Below are 19811 nucleotides of genomic sequence, written 5' to 3' on the forward strand. Positions count from 1 at the left end.
CAGCTAGCAGGAGTCAGCTTTGCACATAATCATGAATGCAAAGAAGCAAATGATGGCTCTTTCAAAAACCAACTAAAACATGCATGAGGGCGTAGTATATGTTAATATTATTTTTAATTTAATCAAATAATATTAAATAATTAACACAAAATTATTTTGAAAAATATTTATTGATTTTAAAGTTTAATGTCTGGGATTATGATCTTTGTATATTTCGGGATCTTGGTATAGTGTGTAGTTATCCTAGTCGATCGGTTCGGATTTTGTTAAAATTAAGGATAAAGAAAATGAAATTCACATATCTGCTTTTTACATCTGTTCGAGCTTTATACTATGTTTTAAAACAAAAGAAAATTCGATTTGAATATTGAGGGTTGAGTAAAATTTAATTTTCTTCACACTATTTTTTAAATCGAAAAATTATTTTTTAAAAAAACAATATTATTATTTTATTAAGTGTTGAGTAAAATTTTAATATAAACTAAGTTATATTATGCAGTAAAATTTAGATCGTGCGATTAAATTTAGATATTTGAAATCAAAATCAGATGTGATAGAATTTGTTCATCAACCATTCAAATCTTATCGTTGCAGTTTGTTAAATTCAAATATTATTTTTTATTATGATGATAAGTGGGAATGAAACTAAATTTTTAGTTAAACCTTTTCAATTTTTTAAAACTTTAGTAGAAATTATTCCAAAAAAATTGGATTTTGTTCATTTTATTAAACATACAATTTTTACCATTTATTATGTGTAATTTTAATAATAATAATAATTAGTAATCCTATACACGTGTTACATGTTTGTATAGTATATATATATATATATATATATATACATATTATTAAAAATTACATTATCTATGATATGTAGATATTTTTATGAAATAATACTGTCATGTTTTATTAAATATTTATTATTAATTTTGAAATATATTGAAATTTTTTAATGTTACTTAACAATATGCTATATCGTTACATTATATTTTTAAATATGTGATTGACTACCCATAAAATACCCACTAAATCGGAATCGATAACGAAAACGCAAGTTTTTGGAAATATCAATTTATTCTAAAGTTTAATGTCCGGGATTAAGATTTTTATATATTTTGGGATCTTGGTATATTATATAGTTATGCTATTCGGTTGAGATTTTTGTTAAAACTAAGGACAAGGAAAATGAAATTCACATCTCTGCTTTTTACTTCTGTTTAGCTTTACACTGTGTTTTTTTTTTTTCAAAAAAAAAAAATCGATTCGAATTTGACCTCAATTTGAAAATTCCAAGGATTTGGAAATCAAATTCCATTTGTAGGTTTAGTGTTTTTTTAAGAGCATTTTCGAGTTTTTTTTCAAATCGGAGGAAGGATCGAAAATTTTAAATGTTTACGTGCTTGTGTAATAATTTATAAATAATAACTAGTAACCCTATTCACGTTTACGTGCTTGTGTAATTAGTTTTCTAGAATAATTATTTTCGTAGTAAAGTTATGTAGACATTTAGATTAGATTAGAAAATCAAAAGTTTATGCAAAATCTAAACAAAATATCATCAACTTTTTTTAAAAAAAAAAAACGTATTATCCAAAATCTACGATGTTTAGATGTTCGGTTAAAAAAATCGACAAGATTGGAATCGATATTATCTGAAATATCTTTTATAAATAAAAGGCTCGTTCATTTGCATGATTAACCACAGTTCTTCAGAAATATTTCTGAGTGAATAGAAAAAATGGGCGGCCCTATGATTGTGACGGGAAGTCGTAAGGTTTACCCCGGAAAACTCACCTGTAAAGTTCTTCTCACGTGTCTTGTTGGTGCAACGGGAGGCCTGATTTTTGGGTACGATATTGGAATTTCAGGTAATCCATATTTGTATATGTGTAACCAAACCTTATGATCGTATGATACTCGATTGTGTCAGTAAATTTGCTTTCAGAAAATGAATAATTTCGCTGACTAATTCAGCATCGAAACTAAATTTTTACATTTTTAGAATAAATGTTAACGAAACAATTTTATACCAAAAGTTTTTGTATGTTTATTTTTCTTAACAATTACTGGAGTGTTTTGGTGTGTGTAGGTGGGGTGACATCTATGCCTACTTTCTTGGAGAAATTCTTTCCCAAGGTGTACAGGAAGGAGGAACTGAACGTGGGAAGCACTAATCAATATTGCAAATTCAACGATCCAATCTTGACACTTTTCACTTCATCCCTTTATTTGGCTGCCCTGCTGGCGTCCATTGTCGCCTCCAAAGTCACTAGGGCTTGTGGGCGGCGCCTCTCCATGCTTTTAGGAGGTGGCCTCTTCCTCATTGGTGCTATGGTCAACGGATTTGCCCACAACCGATATATGCTCATCGGGGGTCGTACACTTCTCGGTTTCGGCATTGGTTTCGCCAATCAGGTATAGTTTTTCGAATTAAATTCTATGCATAAACCGTGAACTAATCTTCCGTTCATTATCTCTGTCGCAGTCTGCACCGCTATATCTGTCCGAAATGGCTCCATACAAATATCGTGGGGCATTAAATATCTGCTTCCAACTCTCCATCACCGTAGGAATTCTGGCCGCATATGCTTTGAACTATTTCACGGCGTCACATAAAAACGGGTGGCGTATTAGTTTAGGTGGCGCCGCAGTACCTGCCTTGATCTTTATAATCGGGTCGTTGTTCCTCCCAGATACACCCAACTCACTGATTGAACGAGATAGGAAAGAGGAAGCCAAAACAAGGTTGAGAGAAATCAGAGGAGTCCATGACGTTGATGAGGAGTTCAACGATCTAGTGGTTGCTAGCATCGAATCCAAGAAAATAAAGAACCCTTGGATAAATCTGTTTAAAAGGAAATATAGGCCTCAACTTATGTTTGTTATTCTTATTCCCTTCTTCCAACAATTCACGGGAATGAATGTTTTCATGTTCTATTCGCCTGTTTTGTTTAAAACTATTGGGTTTGGAAACAACGCCTCGTTGATTTCTTCTGTTGCCACCGGGGGTGTGAATTCTGTTGCCACCCTTGTCTCCATTTTATCTGCTGACCGTTTTGGAAGGAAGGCACTGTTTATCGAAGGCGGGGCACAGATGTTTGTCTGTCAGGTAATCTATTATTATTTTAACTTTCATTCATAAAATGTACATTTTTTCTTAAAAAAATAATTAAAATAAAATTGATGCAGATTATTATAACCATATGTATTGCGAGTAAGTTTGGACTAAGCGGGCACCCGGCTGAACTGTCGAAAAAGTTTGCGACTTGGGTGGTTGTAACAATCTGCATATACATAGCTGGTTTTGCGTGGTCCTGGGGGCCGTTGGGATGGCTGGTGCCGAGCGAGATTTTGCCACTCGAGGTTCGATCTGCGGGACAGAGTGTCAATGTTTGTGTGAACATGTTTTTCACATTTGTCATAGCCCAAATATTCACAATGATGCTATGTCACTTGAGGTATTTGTTGTTCGTATTTTTCGCGTTCTTTGTGTTCCTTATGACATGTTTCATCATCTACTACTTCCGGAGACAAAGGGCATTCCGATCGAGGAGATGGCCGATATATGGAAGGCTCACTCCTACTGGAAGAAGTTTGTTACTGATGAGAATGAGAATAAGGATACTAAAGTTGAGATGTCCGAGAGTATCACCATTGTCAAGGACTTGCCTTGATAATATTTTTTATTTGGAGAAAACATTTGTTGGTTTTGGTTTAAATAGGTAGGTTTTAGGATTTGGCATGGAGCAATTAAATTTCTTTTATTAGGCTTTGGTATTTTTCGTCTTAGTCAGTTTTTATATGATTTCTGGTCATATTAATTGATCACTATGTTAAAAATAAAATATGTGCAAATTAGAAAATAAAAAGAATGATTACCCTTTGTTTTAATTAATAAATTGTCATACTCGTTTATAATTCGGTATTTGATCAACTATTTTATCTATTTTGACATTGTTAAATTTTATTTTATTCGTGTTTAATTTAGATTGTAGATCCAATTTAAATTTACGTTCAATAATTATTTTTAGCCTACATTTTTTTCTTAATTCAATTAATTGATTAGTATATACGAGTCAATATAGTTTGTCTGCCGCAAAATGTGCATAAAAACATATTCAACAATATTTATTATTTTTTAAACATTTTTAGTTTGCAACTATAACTTTAACTTCATAGATCCTAACTTCAAAATTTAATGAAAAAATAATTTGTTGAGAAAAGATCATAATGTTTAATTAGTAAAAATTTTCAATCCTTTATTTTGAAACAAGAAATGGAACTTGCAATTTGAAAATTGTCCTTTTTAAATAAAAAAAATATATTGTTAGGATCGGTTAGGGGATCACCGTTGAGCTACAATAGCTCGGTTCTTGAAATATTGAACACCGATGAATTAAATCGAGTTTGGTGTTCAAACCAAGCGGAAAATACTCGAAATAATCCTTCGTAGAAATTGATTAAATATTTTGTAAAGCATTTAAAATATATGCAAGTTGAATGAGTAAAAATATTTTGGTTGAAGCATTTTATCAAACACTTGTATGCAATATTTTGGTATTTGAAGAACACATAAAATGCATCTTTAAAACTAATGGAAATATTAAGTAAATGCAATAAACAAATAGACACGAATTTGTTTATGGATGTTCGGAGATTTCAAACACTCCTACGTCACCCCTTCTTCCCCTTGGGAAGGATCCATTAGAAGACTTTGATCTATACAACTACTTGTACAAACCCATTCCGAAAGGGCAGCACCCAACTAGAACTCCTAGCACTCAAGATTGTAGGCAGCACCTCACAATCAGCATATTGTTTAATGTCTCATATGCAATGACTACATACACAAGTTTATTGTCTTTGTGCAAGACTCACTCAACTAATCTTTGAAGTTCAACTCTCTTGTATATGTATGAGTGATTGTGTGTGAGGAATTTATCATTTACAGTGTATATCTCAAATGTATCCTCACACAAGGGCTTGTGCTCTCAACTAGCTGATATCTTCATGCTAACTGCCCATGCTTTGAATCCACTTCAAAAGCTCTTGTTTGATCTTCAATATGTTGTATTTATAGGCTCCAACACTGATATATACGTTAGACACAAGAATATGACCGTTGGAAAGTTTCTGTACTTGTTTCTGGAATTGCAACGGTCAAATTCGTCTTGCTGGACATTTTCCCGACTGGTCAACTCAACTGGTCGTTCAGTTCAACTGGTCAGCAACTGGTTCAGTTCAGTTGGTCAACTGCTGGTTCAGTTCAGTTCAGTTCAGCTGGTCAGCAGCTGGTTCAGTTCAGTTGGTTGATCAGCTGGTTCAGTTCAGTTGGTTGATCAGCTGGTGTGCTGAAATCAGCCTAGCTGATTTCAGTTTGTGCAGAACCAGTAGCTTCATCGTCATTTATCAGCATCTTAAGCTTCGATTCAGACTTTGACTTCTGAAAGTGATTTGTAGATCTTCGTCTTATCTTTCCAACGCATACTGAATCACTTTGTTTCGATAACCGAGCTGAGAGATATGACCAAAATACCACAGCTGCTCAAACCCAACTGATTGCTGTTTTCGTGTGATCAGTTTGGTAATTAAGCGATCAGTTAGACCATGATAACATCCGATTTTGTCCAACTGACGTGAAATACGATTTGTTCCAAATTGAGTTTTCTAATAAGTCCAGTTGACGGATTGTCATTTGGATAATCCCGTTGAGAGATATCATCAAAATACTGAAGCTCGCCAGAAATTCAGTTTGTGCAAAATTCAGTTTCAGCTTGCTTCTTGTGTTTGCAACAATTTAGCTCTAGAACAATTTAATATTTCCAAAAAAGTTGGATTTCGGTTATCTCAAGTGTTATTTTATAGGATGTCAAGTATAACAATAAAATATGCCATTACTTTTCAAATAATAATAATAATAATAATATATGCCATTATTTCATTAAAAAAGAAAAAGAAAAGAAGAAAGGACATCTAATCCCTTTTTAGCTATGGAAATAAAGAAAATTAAATTACAAATCCAAACTTATAAGACCTATTTTATTCCTTTATATAAAATAAAATCATTGTATATAGACCATTTTTAATATACACATCGGAACGAGATATATACCAATTTACAATCCAAATGCATTATCTCCTAAATAGCGTGGATGGAGTGCATCATATGTAAATTTTGAAGGGGTATATTTTCGTTCGCTACATGATATATATGACATGAGCAACAAGTCGTGGGATAGACCCGATCGCTAATTGGATTCGCCGATTCAGCTTACACTTAGAAGGCTTATATATGAAATCAAAATGTTTCCCATTCTTTTGTTATCACCACTCGTTCCCAGTTATTCCTAAGAGCAAAATTTCTCGGTTTGCTCTGTTCATTGAGATTTTCATGTCTCGGTTTGTTTAGAATATCAGAGTTCATTGGCTTCAGCGAATCGAGAATTTCAATGTACTTTTGCGTCCTTTTCACCTAAAAAAAACATATAAAAAATATGTACAAGAACATTTCATTTCTCCGATATTTAAATCAAATTAAGAAGAAACAAATATTTCTAGCAAGTAGATTATTGTAACTAGCTATCGACCTGCAATCTTCTTTGCAATTTTATTTCTCCATCGGCAGAGATCCCGTCCAATTTTATCAACTGAATCATCAATGATTCAGTCAAGCTCAATAAAACAAGCTCCTCGACTTTCTTGCCGCTTTTAACTGTTGATTCAATTGATGCCACCTTCCAATACATCAAGAACCAAAAAAAAAAAAAAGACTCTATCATGAGAATGATTAATATAATGTCAGGAGAAAAAAAAGTTGTTGGAGCTATGGTCTACACATTAGGTACTTGGAGCTATGCTGGACTGATCATACTGACCTAGAGCCGAGTTGAATCAGATTTATTATGGTCAAGCTGTCTCCAAGACCTTTCGTTTTCATTAACGGTATTCAAACCGGGGATCTTTAAGTAAGAAATATACGGTATCTACCGTTGGCGGATTTTGGTTAATTGGGGTCGAATTTGGTCAAACTGATTGGAATTTACAGATTTCAAATTAGTATACCTGTTTTGCAAGCTTGCTGACTTCCAATCTAATGGCTGCGATGTCATTTGATGCTCTCTCCATCTTGGCATTCCTGCGCGATTCAAGAATCCTTCTTTCCTTGCTTAATTCATCTTCAATAAGCACAATCTTTGATCCATCTTTCACACCAACAACATCAAGAAATGCTTTTGAATCCCTCTCCTTCTCCTTGAACATCAGCTTTTGATCCTGTGGATTCAATCCAATCTTCCCTGCTAACATTTTCTTTAATTCCCCTGCAGTGCCATTCATCGCCATGTTTAGTAAAACAAGCTATTGGCTTGCCATCTTGATTCAAATTTAGAAACGAAAAATGGAATGAAATAGTAGGCAAGGGATCAAATTACCAAAACTTGCTTGAGAACTAAGGGTCACTTCATGAAAATATGAGCCATATTTCACTTTGACCGTAATATTAGGAACACAAGGTTTTGTATCTTTGGTCCTCTTTTGAACATACATTCCACAAGGCCTAACCTCCAGCCCCGCAGCCGCCTCGCAGCCGCCTCGTCCACCGGGTGAGCCACCACACCTGACCGGAGATGGGAATGAAACTCCGGTGACCTTAGGCTTCATTATCAACATGTTGGCTTTATTCATTGTAGTCGAGCAAACCAGACTTTAATATTTATAAAGAAATGGTCAATGCAAAATGTATGGAGGAAGCTTGGTTTTTAATATTGGTTTTTGAGGATTTAATAGGTGGACACATTATTAACTAGACGCGGTGTAAATTCACGTCACAGGTAAAAAAAAATACAAAAAAATTTCTATATTGAAGTTATATAAATCTAAAAATATAATTTTTAATTACTGAAATTTTCATATTTAATTGTACTGTTTGGAAAAATCAAAACAAGACCTTTTTTTTTTTTTTTTACTGTTGTCTTGTTGGATTTTTTACACGAGGCACCTCCATTTACCCTGGATATCATATTATCCCTATGGTGTTATATACAGTTGTAGTTGAGTGTGACTATTCATTTACTTTGGAATATGAATAATAAAATTGAATAATGGCAGCCATTAAATGTATATAAATATTTCTTTCTTTTGAAAATTTGTTAGTATTTCTTGGACATTTACTTTTTCTTCATATGTTCGTTTACTCCAGTGAGAATATATAATCACAAAGATTAAACAATATTGAAATATCCCCTTAATTAGATAATGTAACTCAATTAGCAAAATTAATTCTTAGCCCCATTTTATTTATATGTAAATGAGCTTTTTACTTGCATCCAATTCCAACCACCTTGTTGCTTTATTCCCGTTCACCATATCTTGAAGAAAAGAAAAGGAAAAGACAACATAAGAAATGGACATAATATTGAATTTTATACTATTTTTGTTGTGTGTATATTAAGTATTACACATGCCGATATGATTTACATTCGTCCTATTCAGTATATAGTTAATTTGTTTTTATTTTTAAATTACTCGCACCGTTAACCGAATTAAAGATCTAAATTTTATGGATCCAAGTACTCCATTTATTTAATTCATTCGGTTATCCCCATACACACACATGTACAGGGCGAGAAATATATATGGGATAACCCAATCAATTAATTATCTATACTAGTTACTCTGCACATTCGATGCATGTGTGTACAATCTTTTTTATCATTATCGATGGACTAAAGTGAAATTTGACAAATTATGGAGGGACTAAATTGATATTTGAAGTGTTGAAATTAAAAAAACAAAAAACAAAAAACAAAATTGTAATATTAGTATCATATAAGGGTAAAATTGAAAAAAAAATCGGTGTCCTCTCTAGGTAGTCATTATCATGTCCTCACACTTAATAATATATATATAATAATATATGTTGCACATCCAACGTGCAAACTTATGTAAGCACCGATTATGTGACACTCATATATTGGATATCGTGAAACATAAAAAAATTGTACATCTAATAGGTGAGTGTTACATCATTGGTGCTCACATAAATATGCTTGGTGGGTGTGCAATATATCAAAAGTATGTGTGTGTGTGTGTGTCTATGTATGTATGTATATATTGATGACATGGGAACGTGCAACTGCTATACTTCAATGCGCACTGGATAAATTCATGGGATAATACAATAACTTACAAGTCACGTTAGTCAAGTGAACCACAATCGACAAGTTTTGTGTGAGAAGTTCGTTCGAGAAGGTGTTGGTAGAGGAAATCGAACTCTCGATCATTGACCAACCGCTCACCACTCCACTAACTCGGATACCTTTTTGGAGATATCTGTTTCATATATTTAGGCTTAAGTGTGTTTTCGTACTAATTAAGAAAATTATTAGAAAATTAATTTACAAATAAATTTCATATTTTATCCTTATTTAATGAATTTTTAGGATAAAAAATATTGAGAGTATTTAAAATATTTAATGATGAAAGCAAATTGGTAAAAAAAAAAAAAGAGAATAATACTATATATGGAAAATATACCCTATATTTGGGACGAATGAAAGAAATGTGAGGTTAGTCTATGCTATACCAGGAGTATTTCTTATCCTATTCTAATATCATTATATCATGTGAGTTTTATCGTATTTTTATGAAAGTTAACATATATATTGATGATCAACGGACTAATATTTGACTATATCATACAGAAAGAAATCCTCCATATATAATATAGAATAATCCAGAAATCTGGTCTTTGTATCTGAAACCGAGGGAGTATGTTATCGTTGGACGAGTTGCCTTGATTTAGCGTGACCGAGCAAGAAAGCATTTTCTCATTTTTTTTTTCCATAAAGGAAAAATTGTACAAAGAAAACAACAACTAAAAAAACCCATAATTATTAATAAATAAATAGAATAACAACTAGTAAATAAATAACAAAAAGGTTGGGCCAGGTCTTAATTTCTAGGCCATCCACAATATAATTCATTCCACAGAAATCTACGTTTAGTCAGCATCTGAGATAATTATTAGTTAAAAAAGTTAGTTTGAAGTCAATTCAAGATGCCAATGACAATGTTCAAGGAAACATCACAAGTGAACTGCTATGTGAAGTATCCATCTTTGTGTAACTTTACAAATGTTTGCATCACTCGAACTCAATCAAAGTTATGGTTTCTTTTCACCTTATTCACGAAGTTTATTAAAATTCTATCATTTTTTTGATATACAAGAATAATTTATAAAACAAAGACAAAAACTTGTGTGAGACGGTCTTACGGGTCGTATTTTGTTAGACGGATCCCTTATTTGGGTCATCCATGAAAAAATATTACTTTTTATATTAATAGTATTGCTTTTTATTGTGAATATCGGTAGGGTTGACTCGTATCACAGATAAAGATTCGTGAAACCGTCTCACAAGAGACCTACTCTAAAACAAACTACCATTCAGTAGTCCGCAATTACATGAAAACTCAAATCCAATACCTCGTATTCATATATAGTCCTTTGTATTTAATATAGACTACTTATCGATTTCATCTACAAAATGATAGTCTCCGGTGTTGGAGCAAAAATTACAATTTAAATAAAATTTATAAAAAAAAAATATGGATGGAATTTGAATAGGGATATACTCAATATTTTTGTTAAATTAATGGGGTTTCCAATATAGAATTTCTAGTTTGATTTGGTACTTTTCCCTAATATCTATTTAGTTTACACAAAAACTCATGCAAGACTGTTTCACGGTTCAACTTTTGTTAGACGAGTCTCCAACTCGACTCGATTCATGGAAAATATTATATTTTATACTAAAATTGTTGGTTGTCATTTTATATCCCTCTACCAAAGCCATTTAAATTAATACGCAATAATCCCAATTAATTGTTGAATTTTAGAAGTAAATCAAACTACTATGGGACGATAAATTCCATGATATCCTTAGTTACCGTTTGGTCGCTATATTATTTATCCACATTTTTATACAATCTAATATCATGTTTGGTGGACTATATTATTTATCTATTTACCAATCATTTATCAAATCATCAATCAAATCATTGAAATGAAATTACAATATTATCCTTAATAAATAATATTATAAATATTTTATTAATATTTTCAAAAAGACAAAAACGGTAATATCACATTATCTCAAATTTAATCAAATTAATCAATCATAGTTTATTATTAAAAAATATTACTTTATCAGCCAACATGTCTGGCGTGCAAGATAATAGCCAACAGAACTAGAGCATCCAACTATAAAATATTAGATTTACGTGATTAATAATTGTTAGGAATGACAAAGTGATATTGGTTTTGCCAGAAGCTACGAGTGTTAAAGTTTTGGGGTATATAATAGTCAAAGTTACATTTCACATATTATCCGGGGAACGTTGTATTATATGACTGACTTATCAATTGAGAAAATTGATTATAGATTGGTATATTTAAGCAAGTAACTAATATATATCTTGTTTGAACTATTATGTCATCGTGCTTCGATCAAAAGTGCGTGCGTGACTGCACGATGAGCTATAAACTTTGTTGTAACCCCCTCGTTAAACAATTCAAATATTTATGATATATATAACTCAATGCGCGCGGTATCACATTAATGATATAAAATATTCAAACTAACGGTACGTCGCTCTCGATGTCTTGATACTTGTCCTAATTTCAAATAAGAAGATAAAAAAATCCATGGGACTTATCCTTCGATAACATGATGAGGAAAAGGTGGTGGGGTTTGTGGCCAGCTCATTGATGGAATTCAGAGAAGAACTACACAATAACGAGGGGTTTAGGCACATGCATGAGCAGTGTAAGACTGAACATATATAGAAACAATCTTTGTTTGCTTCGGCCAGTGGCTGAGCCATATGCAAGTCAAAGTTGGGAAATTTTTTAAAATTTTTTACACAAGATTTTCCAGTACTCCTAATTTGATATTGTATCGTTGCAGCTCCTGAAAATTATTAAAATAAATAATGAATTAAAAAAATGTTAACCCCTTCACTTCGAACATGGCTCAGACCTTGGTTCAGCTACGCATGAGAAGTGGTCCAGTTTGGATTTTATTATTGAGGGGAAAATGGCTGCAAAGTCAGCTATCCAGCTGCCTTTTTTCAGGCATATATGTTTGAAGACATAACTAGCTGGTGACATTTTGGTATTACGCAGTGGCGGAGTCAGGTTTTCATTTATACCCGAGCTAAAATTTTCTAAATCATAGTTGAGCTAATATTGACAAATAGAGTCCCGGACTACCAGAAAATATGACAAAATTTTATGTATAAAAATATCGAAAAAAAACAAGTCACCCGGGCTACCGTCCGGGCGGAGCAACCGTTGTCCTACGGGAAACATATTGGAATAGTGGTCTGGTGGCAACGATGATGAAAAAAATTCAATTCAATTCTTTTTAATGTTTCTATATTTTAGTTTTCAAAAGCAAGTATTCCCACCAAAGTAGGTGAAATTGCTCTCCCTAACGAATCCTCGCCCGAATTCGAGACATGTTGGCCCTTGGTAGACCCATTGACATAAATGAATAAATTTGGTATTCCTTGGTAAATTTTTTTAAAAAAATAGTAAAAAAGAATCCAATAATCACGCTCGTTGATTTCGTTTGGTATCTTGTTTTGTTTTTCCTTTGTATCAAATTACTTAGTATGCGATACAAATAGAATACACATGATGGAAAATTGAGTAGTTTGATTGATGTCGCTGTATGTTGAGCTAGCACTTCAAAAGAACAGCGTCCACGTCCAAGGGTTGCGCCAAATCACACACTTATCGTTCTCTTAGACTTTTTGGATTGTTATATAATATAATGACAACTCATCTATATGGAATGTTAGAGAGGCACTTGATTTCCAATTTTTTTTGGTTTTTTTTTTAATTACATTTTTAAGTTTGCTTTGTTAATTTTGTGCTCGATGATGTTTCTAATGTCAATAAATACTTTAATTTTTTTTTTTATAATTTACATATGGGTTGTATACTTTATTGGGTTAATATGGTTATGATCAGATAATTATTTTGATAATGGAACAAACTTAAAAAGTTAATGGAATTAAACCTTGGAGGGGAGGGAAAACAAACCCAAACCAAAAAACTTACAAAAGTGCTTGGTTTTGATTTGAGAAATTTTGGGGGAAGAGTTTTGGAAACTATATAGTTTTAGTTTGGGAAAATGAAATTATTACTATATTGATAAAATACTTCTAAAGTAATAGATATTATATTTCTTGAATTATAATATAACATACATATTTTCGTAATGTGTTGATAAAAGTTGATTTTGTTGAGAATATAAACTAAGAAAAGAATTTAGAGAATATCCACACACAAAAAAAAAAAAAAAAAAGCAGCAGCAAAAGGAGGGGTTTTGTCCTTCTGAGCTCGGTTCCGCTATTGAGCTGACCAACAACGTTAGATCAGTTAAAGACTAAACCGATTATTTAAATTATGTTCAATGATCCAACGGCTCATCCCAAGCTCGTAAACATTTAGGAATCCCACTATTTTTCATTACCTAATCTCATCCCAAGACCTTAAACATCCAAGAAGCAATTCATGTATCACTCATCTTTCCGAGCTTTCGAAATGGCTGGCCTCGCTGGCTTGATGATTTTTCCAAGCAATAAAACAACTATTGGGACAATGGTTCCAACAAAGTAAACGCTCCTATACGCAGTTAGTGTCTCGTGCAGACTTAAAACCTGTTTACAGTAGAGTATCATAGATTTAAGATGTATGCATTATCGTTGACAATCTAAAGCGATGTATGAAAGGGGGGAAAGGACTAACCATGAAACCCACGCTGGAGTAGTTCAGAACCATAAGGGTGTAGGAGAAGTTCACCAATACAAGGATGTTTCTGAATACAGATGATTTGCTGGCTTGTTGCCATCGGTAAATAACTGTTTGTAAAATGAAGTCAATCAAGAAACTATGTTCATAGAATGAAGTCAGTCAATCATGAAACTGCTTAACAAGTTCAGTCATAGTTGTCAAAGCTGCGCTCAGGGCGCCAGTCACACGTGGCCCAAGACAGTGCGCCTTGGTACATCCGAGGTGCACTGGCATCACAGAGGCACATGCCTTAAGGAAGAGGTGTGTGCCCTTGCGCAGCCCAAAGGCAAGGCTTGGATGCACACTTGGTGCGCGTTGCAACCTTAATAACTAATATGTCATAAAAGTAACTGGATTAAATGGTTTTCTAAGGATATGATATCTTCTGTCCTTGTCAATCAATTTTAAAAAGACAAAAAAAACCTGTGTGTTTGGGCATATACACAGCTCCAGTAACAACTTCAATAAATTTAAAATTACAAAATAAAAAAATCAGGATACAGCTTGACCACTGACCAGCATTCAATCTAGATTTAAATGTACTCAAGGTGGTCTTAACTCTTAACTAGCTGCTCGTGAAGCTCAAGCTCAGTAGGTACTCACAAATGGTTCAACTAATTTATCCCTACTATTATAGCCCATGCTCGGAATTTAAATAATTTGTATTTGCCATAAAACTTTGCGGTGGTCTAAAAATTTATGAATTGTAAGGAAAGTAATTAAAAATCATGTGACTAGCTCTCAAACAAATGAAAACCATAGCAAATTTATGGTACCTCTTGAACCAGCAATCATTATGGCAGATTGAACAAAGAATATGATGTACCCAGGATACAATCCCTGTCAAACAGTGAAATGATGCTGGGTCAGGTTGCTATACTTTTTAGTTCAACAATAAAACTGCCAAACAAAAAAAAAAGGCCGCTTGAATTAAGTGAACAGACTTATTATTGAAGACACATGTCAAAGGTGAACCCAATAGGCCCCTCCAAAATATATTTAAAATTTTATGCATAAATTTTTTTAAAATAAATGTTTCGCTTCTCAAGACCATTTAGTTAACCCCTTCAGCATGCCCCAACCAGCATTACAAATCTTTGGTCTGCCCTGAAATACTTATATCGTTTATGTGTTCAAATATACTTTGAATCAAACTCAAAATTTCAAAATGGAGGGTTAGTTTGACTCAAGTGAAATGACAAGGAGTGCACACTTCAACACACCTGATGGCCAGAAGAATCACAAAAATGGAAATGAAAGATTGAAACTCACAAAGACCATACTTGCAAAAATAAGTAGAATACTGATGAGAGGAAGAAACATAGTGAGTAACTATTTTTGAAAATACATCATGACCATTGAGTGTGGAAGAAAATTGTTGAGCCAGAATGGCGATCCATGGTGGGTATACATCTCTTCATTCATATTTTTTCTCACAAGGTCCTGTATATACAAGACTTTGATATGTGTGGAGGATAATTATTCTCTCTTGAAACTTACAATTATTATTTATTAACTTGTGTTGGATTGACTTTCGATATTACAACTAAGCGCGTTCTGTTTTAATACATGGTCCTAACCTGCATGGTCTTATACTGTCACACATATATGATGTAACCCACCTTGCAAAAGCCATCATCACCCAAATCATGAAGTTCAACAGCGAGTGACATTCCTAACTCAAAACGTGAAAATTATTGACAATGATATGATAGTAATCTCAATATCAAGCTGTGCTCATTCAATTACACTAAAAATCGAAAACAAAGCATACCACAAAGTCATCATACAGAATTTGTATAAGAACGGCATATTAATGCTTACATGCCACACTGCACTGACGGTTTGGGTTGCCAGCAACTGGAAAAAGCCAGATTTCTTACCTTTCTGAGCTAACCTATCATAGACATCTAAATAAAACAGCACAAGTTAGTCTGACACAGAGGTATTCATGTGACTAAAATCACTAGAGCATTAAAATCAGAACACCTGAAAGAAGAGTAAATTTTAATTAACAGTTAAACATCAACATAACAACAAGCCTCCATCAAAAAGGGACTCCCACATTTACTAGCCTAGCCAGTGGATCATATGTAGAATGGAATCTGTACCAGAAAATATCAATTGGTTCCTTTAATCTGTCAGATGAAAGTCCTCCATTTCCCAGATTTATTCATGATTTCGCATAATTCAGAAGTTAGAAGCTGGCTGTGGATCAACATGTATCCTATGGCCCTAGCTAACATAACCACAAACCTCTAACAGTATGAAACTCAACTACTTGGCCATGCAATAGATCTTATATCTAGAATAGAATCTGTTACAGACAACATTTGTTGATTGACACCTAAATTCATAGGCTGAGAGCCACTTTCATATATCTGATCAAATTTTTTACACAACCGAGAAGTTACAGGACCACGGCAGATCAATGTGTATCCCTAGCATGTCCTTAGCTGTTGTTTGCCTCCAAATCCTCAGGTAAAGAGTGAAAACATTTTTAACTGATTCCCTCATTTTATTACCCCTAACCTACCCTCACCCACATGTATATCATCCAAATTAGCCAAGTGTCTTTCCCCAAAACTTCAGATAGGTCGAATTAATTTATGCATTTCCTGATGCATGCTGTTACGGTGGGATGATTATCAGTGGACAACAAGTGATTACTGTCTACAAGCATTAACTCAGTCATAACAAAAAGCTACAACCATTATAAAGTTAATTTGAAGCTCTAATGCTAATAAGGAGTCAAGGACCATCTGTTTGGTCCACGAACATTTTCATTTGAACATGTAAACATATTTGCTCCTCAAAGTAGTGTAGGTTACAATCATAATAAAAAAACAAGAGACTACAGATATAAATTGTTCTAAAAAAAGACATCAGACTCCATACCACTATAAAGAGTTTCTTTAACAACAAAATAGACAAGCATTTTCTTTCTCTAATCAAATTTGAAAACGTATTAAAGATCCAAATCGAATCTTAGTCAATTTTTGTTCTTCTCTTATGTTTTTACTTTTACTATGTTATGTCACTTGTTCATCCTAGCAGTTTCTGAAAATAACATGGCAATGGCTTCTTCCCCTTAAAAATAATAACTAGTACCAAAAATAAAGAATGGCACATCTATTCAGGCCAGCTGATAAATTCAAAAAAAAATAAGTTTGACATCCTCGTAATTTTGGGTTATGGACCAAAAAAGAGAATTTAATTTGAAGGAAAAGTTCACTTACAGTGTCTAAGCCAAGTGCTAACTTGAATGTTCCATACTAGGGGTATCTGCACAGCACTCTTAGCCAACTCGACACCTAATACGTCAACATTTATTGCACGATCCCATCGAGGTTTGGGTGGATTAGAATCTGTCCAGCCACTAAATCCCAGCCCAGAAATAATTATAGAAGCTTCTGAAATTGACCAAATGAAATAATATTTCCACCGAGCAGTGAAACCAGACATGTACTGGTAACTCAATCGTTTCCAGAACCCATACTCTTGGTATACTGGTTCAGTGAACCGCGTAAGTGGAAAATGTGGTACAAGATACAGATACAATCCCATACAGAGACCAGCTTGCAGAACAGCCCTTAGAGTTGCCCAATAAGGAGAAGGGGGTGTTCCCTTTTCTGTGGGTTTCCAGATCTGGCAAGGCAATTAGAATTCATTACTGATGACTACCATGGATTGGTACCATTAAATAAATTTTAATTTACACATAATACCCCTTTCCTCTCAGTCCATTCAAGATATGCTTCCATTTCATATACTGGACCAGCAAAGTGACTTCCGCAACAGAGACAGTAACCAAAATATTCAAGTAACGATGGCAACTTCAGCAACCTATTTTTCCTTTGTGCATCACGTAGATCTTCATATTTTAGCAATCCATCATTGTAATTAATGGCACATGATACAATTTTCAGTGTTATCACCATTAGAGATCCTGCATAATTGCAAGATCAATGCATTAAAAGTTTCCACATCCAGTCCTTCCGAAACTAACTTGGTCAATTTCTTTGGATGAATTGTACATGTAATTAAATATAAAGTCCAAAAGCACAAACAATGATTGAGAGAGTGCTGACCTGTAGCATCAATACCTCCTTCTTTCCATGCATCTCCACTCATGTAGTATACATGGCTATACGTGCATACCAATGGTCAAAAAATTTTGAGTGTTTGCAATGAAATGAAAATATCTCAAAATGATGCTCGATTACACATGTTGTCCTCTTAAAGACATAAAATAGGTTCAACCAAAGACATAAAGTGGCCCCCAACTCCCAGGTTTATCAAAAGGAAAATCTATAAATTCGTAAAACCATATGCATTAGCATCAATGAAAGGAGGTAACAAAAACATAATTTTCTTTCATATAAAAAAATGTCACCAAATTTCCGAGAAATGTTTTGGATCAAAATTTCCAAGTAAAGGAAACATGAATTCAGCAACCAATTCAACCAAGAATGCTCTTTTTAAAAGCAATGCAGTCAATTAACCACTCATAATTATAAATTCGCACACTACACGAACAATTTCAACCAAAAAACAAATAATTTTCAACAAACTACCTTTAAAAAACCAAATAGAAACAGCCAATTACATCACCAAAACTCCAACGGCCAAACTCTTGAACCGGAAAATAAAAATCGTGACGTTAACATAAAGCAGAGTGAAAAGTACCATCCAATGAGGTAACTGAAGGCGATGAAAAAGGTCATAATCCCGCAGAACTTTCGGAAGAGCGCCATCGACGCGTAGCCTAAAAGCATCGGCACCAGAAAATGCAAGTTCGACGAAAATCCAAACGATAGGTACGAGAGAACCGCCCCGGATAGGGCCGCATAGAGGTGGCGCACAGAAGGTCCTCCTGGGACGAATCGGTGGAAGAAGCTGACCGGGATGGTGACCGCAAAGCATAACAAGAATCGCAGAACAGGCACAGAGACTCCGATCGCCGATGCCAAAGGTTCCATCGCCGGCAGCTCCATTTTCCAGTCTATCTTCGTTCGGGTTTCGTGTGGTTCAACTGTAGCTACGCTGTTGCTTCTTAATTAACGAGGTAGTTGTCTGGTTTTGGCTCTACAAACGAGGTGTACTTTTATAACTCAATACTCCCCAACTATATTTATTTGTTTCAAGAAAGAACAACCAAATTAAAAAATTTAATATTTTATTTACAAATAATATATTAAACTCTTTTTTAAAAAAAAAAAAATTTCTCCATTCGTTTCGCATTGGATTAATCACCGCTTAACAGCTAACAACGCTTGTTAGAACATTAAATTTCCGTGTCAAAAAGTTTAGGCTTTAATTTTTTTTAAATCTCACAACTTACATTTAAGGCACCCGCATTGGTGGGTGTTATAACACCCACCACCTCATCAAAAATCGTGGAGTCCACATGCCACATACACATTACATTAACACATCTATTCTCCCACATTCATTTTAACATTCACACTCATTATTTGTAGGTCCCGCTGTCCACTCATTCATCTTACTCTTATTTTACATTAAATAAATTCAATTTCAATTTTTTTAAGAAATTTAAATTATTATTATTTTGTATTAATAATAATTTGTTTTTATATATTCAGTACGTAAAATAATTTAATTTTATGAGTGTCATTTAATTAAAATTAAAAATTTATTATAAACCTAAAATAAAACGGTACAACATATAATAATAAATAACACTTGCATAAAAATATTAGAAAATAAATTAAACTTAAGAGAAGATGTAAAATACTAATTGATCCGAGAGTTACATTAATGAAAATGAAAATTACAATGAATGAAAATTACAATAATCGAAAATTACAATAACTGCAAATTAAATATTCCATCTCCCCCTAATCTATTGACATAGACGTTCGTGGATGATAAGTTGTTCATATGTCATTTGCGAAGTATCCTTCGAAAAGATTGCATATTCCTTTAG

General features: G+C 33.5%; 2 protein-coding genes and 1 pseudogene across 2 annotated transcripts; 1 reads left to right on the forward strand and 2 right to left on the reverse strand.

Moving 5' to 3' along the window:
- Positions 1 to 1682: 1682 nt before the first annotated feature.
- Positions 1683 to 3894, forward strand: LOC142552197 (sugar transport protein 1-like; annotated as a pseudogene).
- A 2127-nt stretch (positions 3895 to 6021) lies between these two features.
- On the reverse strand, positions 6022 to 7745 carry LOC142551033 (BAG family molecular chaperone regulator 1-like). The gene is made up of 4 exons (XM_075660081.1): positions 7431 to 7745; positions 7063 to 7319; positions 6588 to 6734; positions 6022 to 6472 (listed from the first exon to the last, which is right to left on the reverse strand). Exons 1-4 carry the CDS (start codon positions 7681 to 7683, stop codon positions 6299 to 6301), a joined length of 831 nt encoding a protein of 276 aa, XP_075516196.1. The 5' UTR covers positions 7684 to 7745; the 3' UTR covers positions 6022 to 6298.
- Positions 7746 to 13376: 5631 nt separating this feature from the next.
- On the reverse strand, positions 13377 to 18973 carry LOC142552198 (lysophospholipid acyltransferase 1-like). Its single transcript, XM_075661884.1, has 8 exons — positions 18551 to 18973; positions 17953 to 18008; positions 17590 to 17810; positions 17101 to 17509; positions 15686 to 15771; positions 14638 to 14701; positions 13817 to 13929; positions 13377 to 13728 (listed from the first exon to the last, which is right to left on the reverse strand). The coding sequence occupies exons 1-8, from the start codon at positions 18856 to 18858 to the stop codon at positions 13588 to 13590; spliced, it is 1398 nt and encodes a 465-aa protein (XP_075517999.1). The 5' UTR covers positions 18859 to 18973; the 3' UTR covers positions 13377 to 13587.
- Between the last annotated feature and the right edge of the window lie 838 nt (positions 18974 to 19811).

This window comes from Primulina tabacum, chromosome 7, assembly GCF_025594145.1.
Source record: "Primulina tabacum isolate GXHZ01 chromosome 7, ASM2559414v2, whole genome shotgun sequence".
NCBI lineage: Eukaryota > Viridiplantae > Streptophyta > Magnoliopsida > Lamiales > Gesneriaceae > Primulina > Primulina tabacum.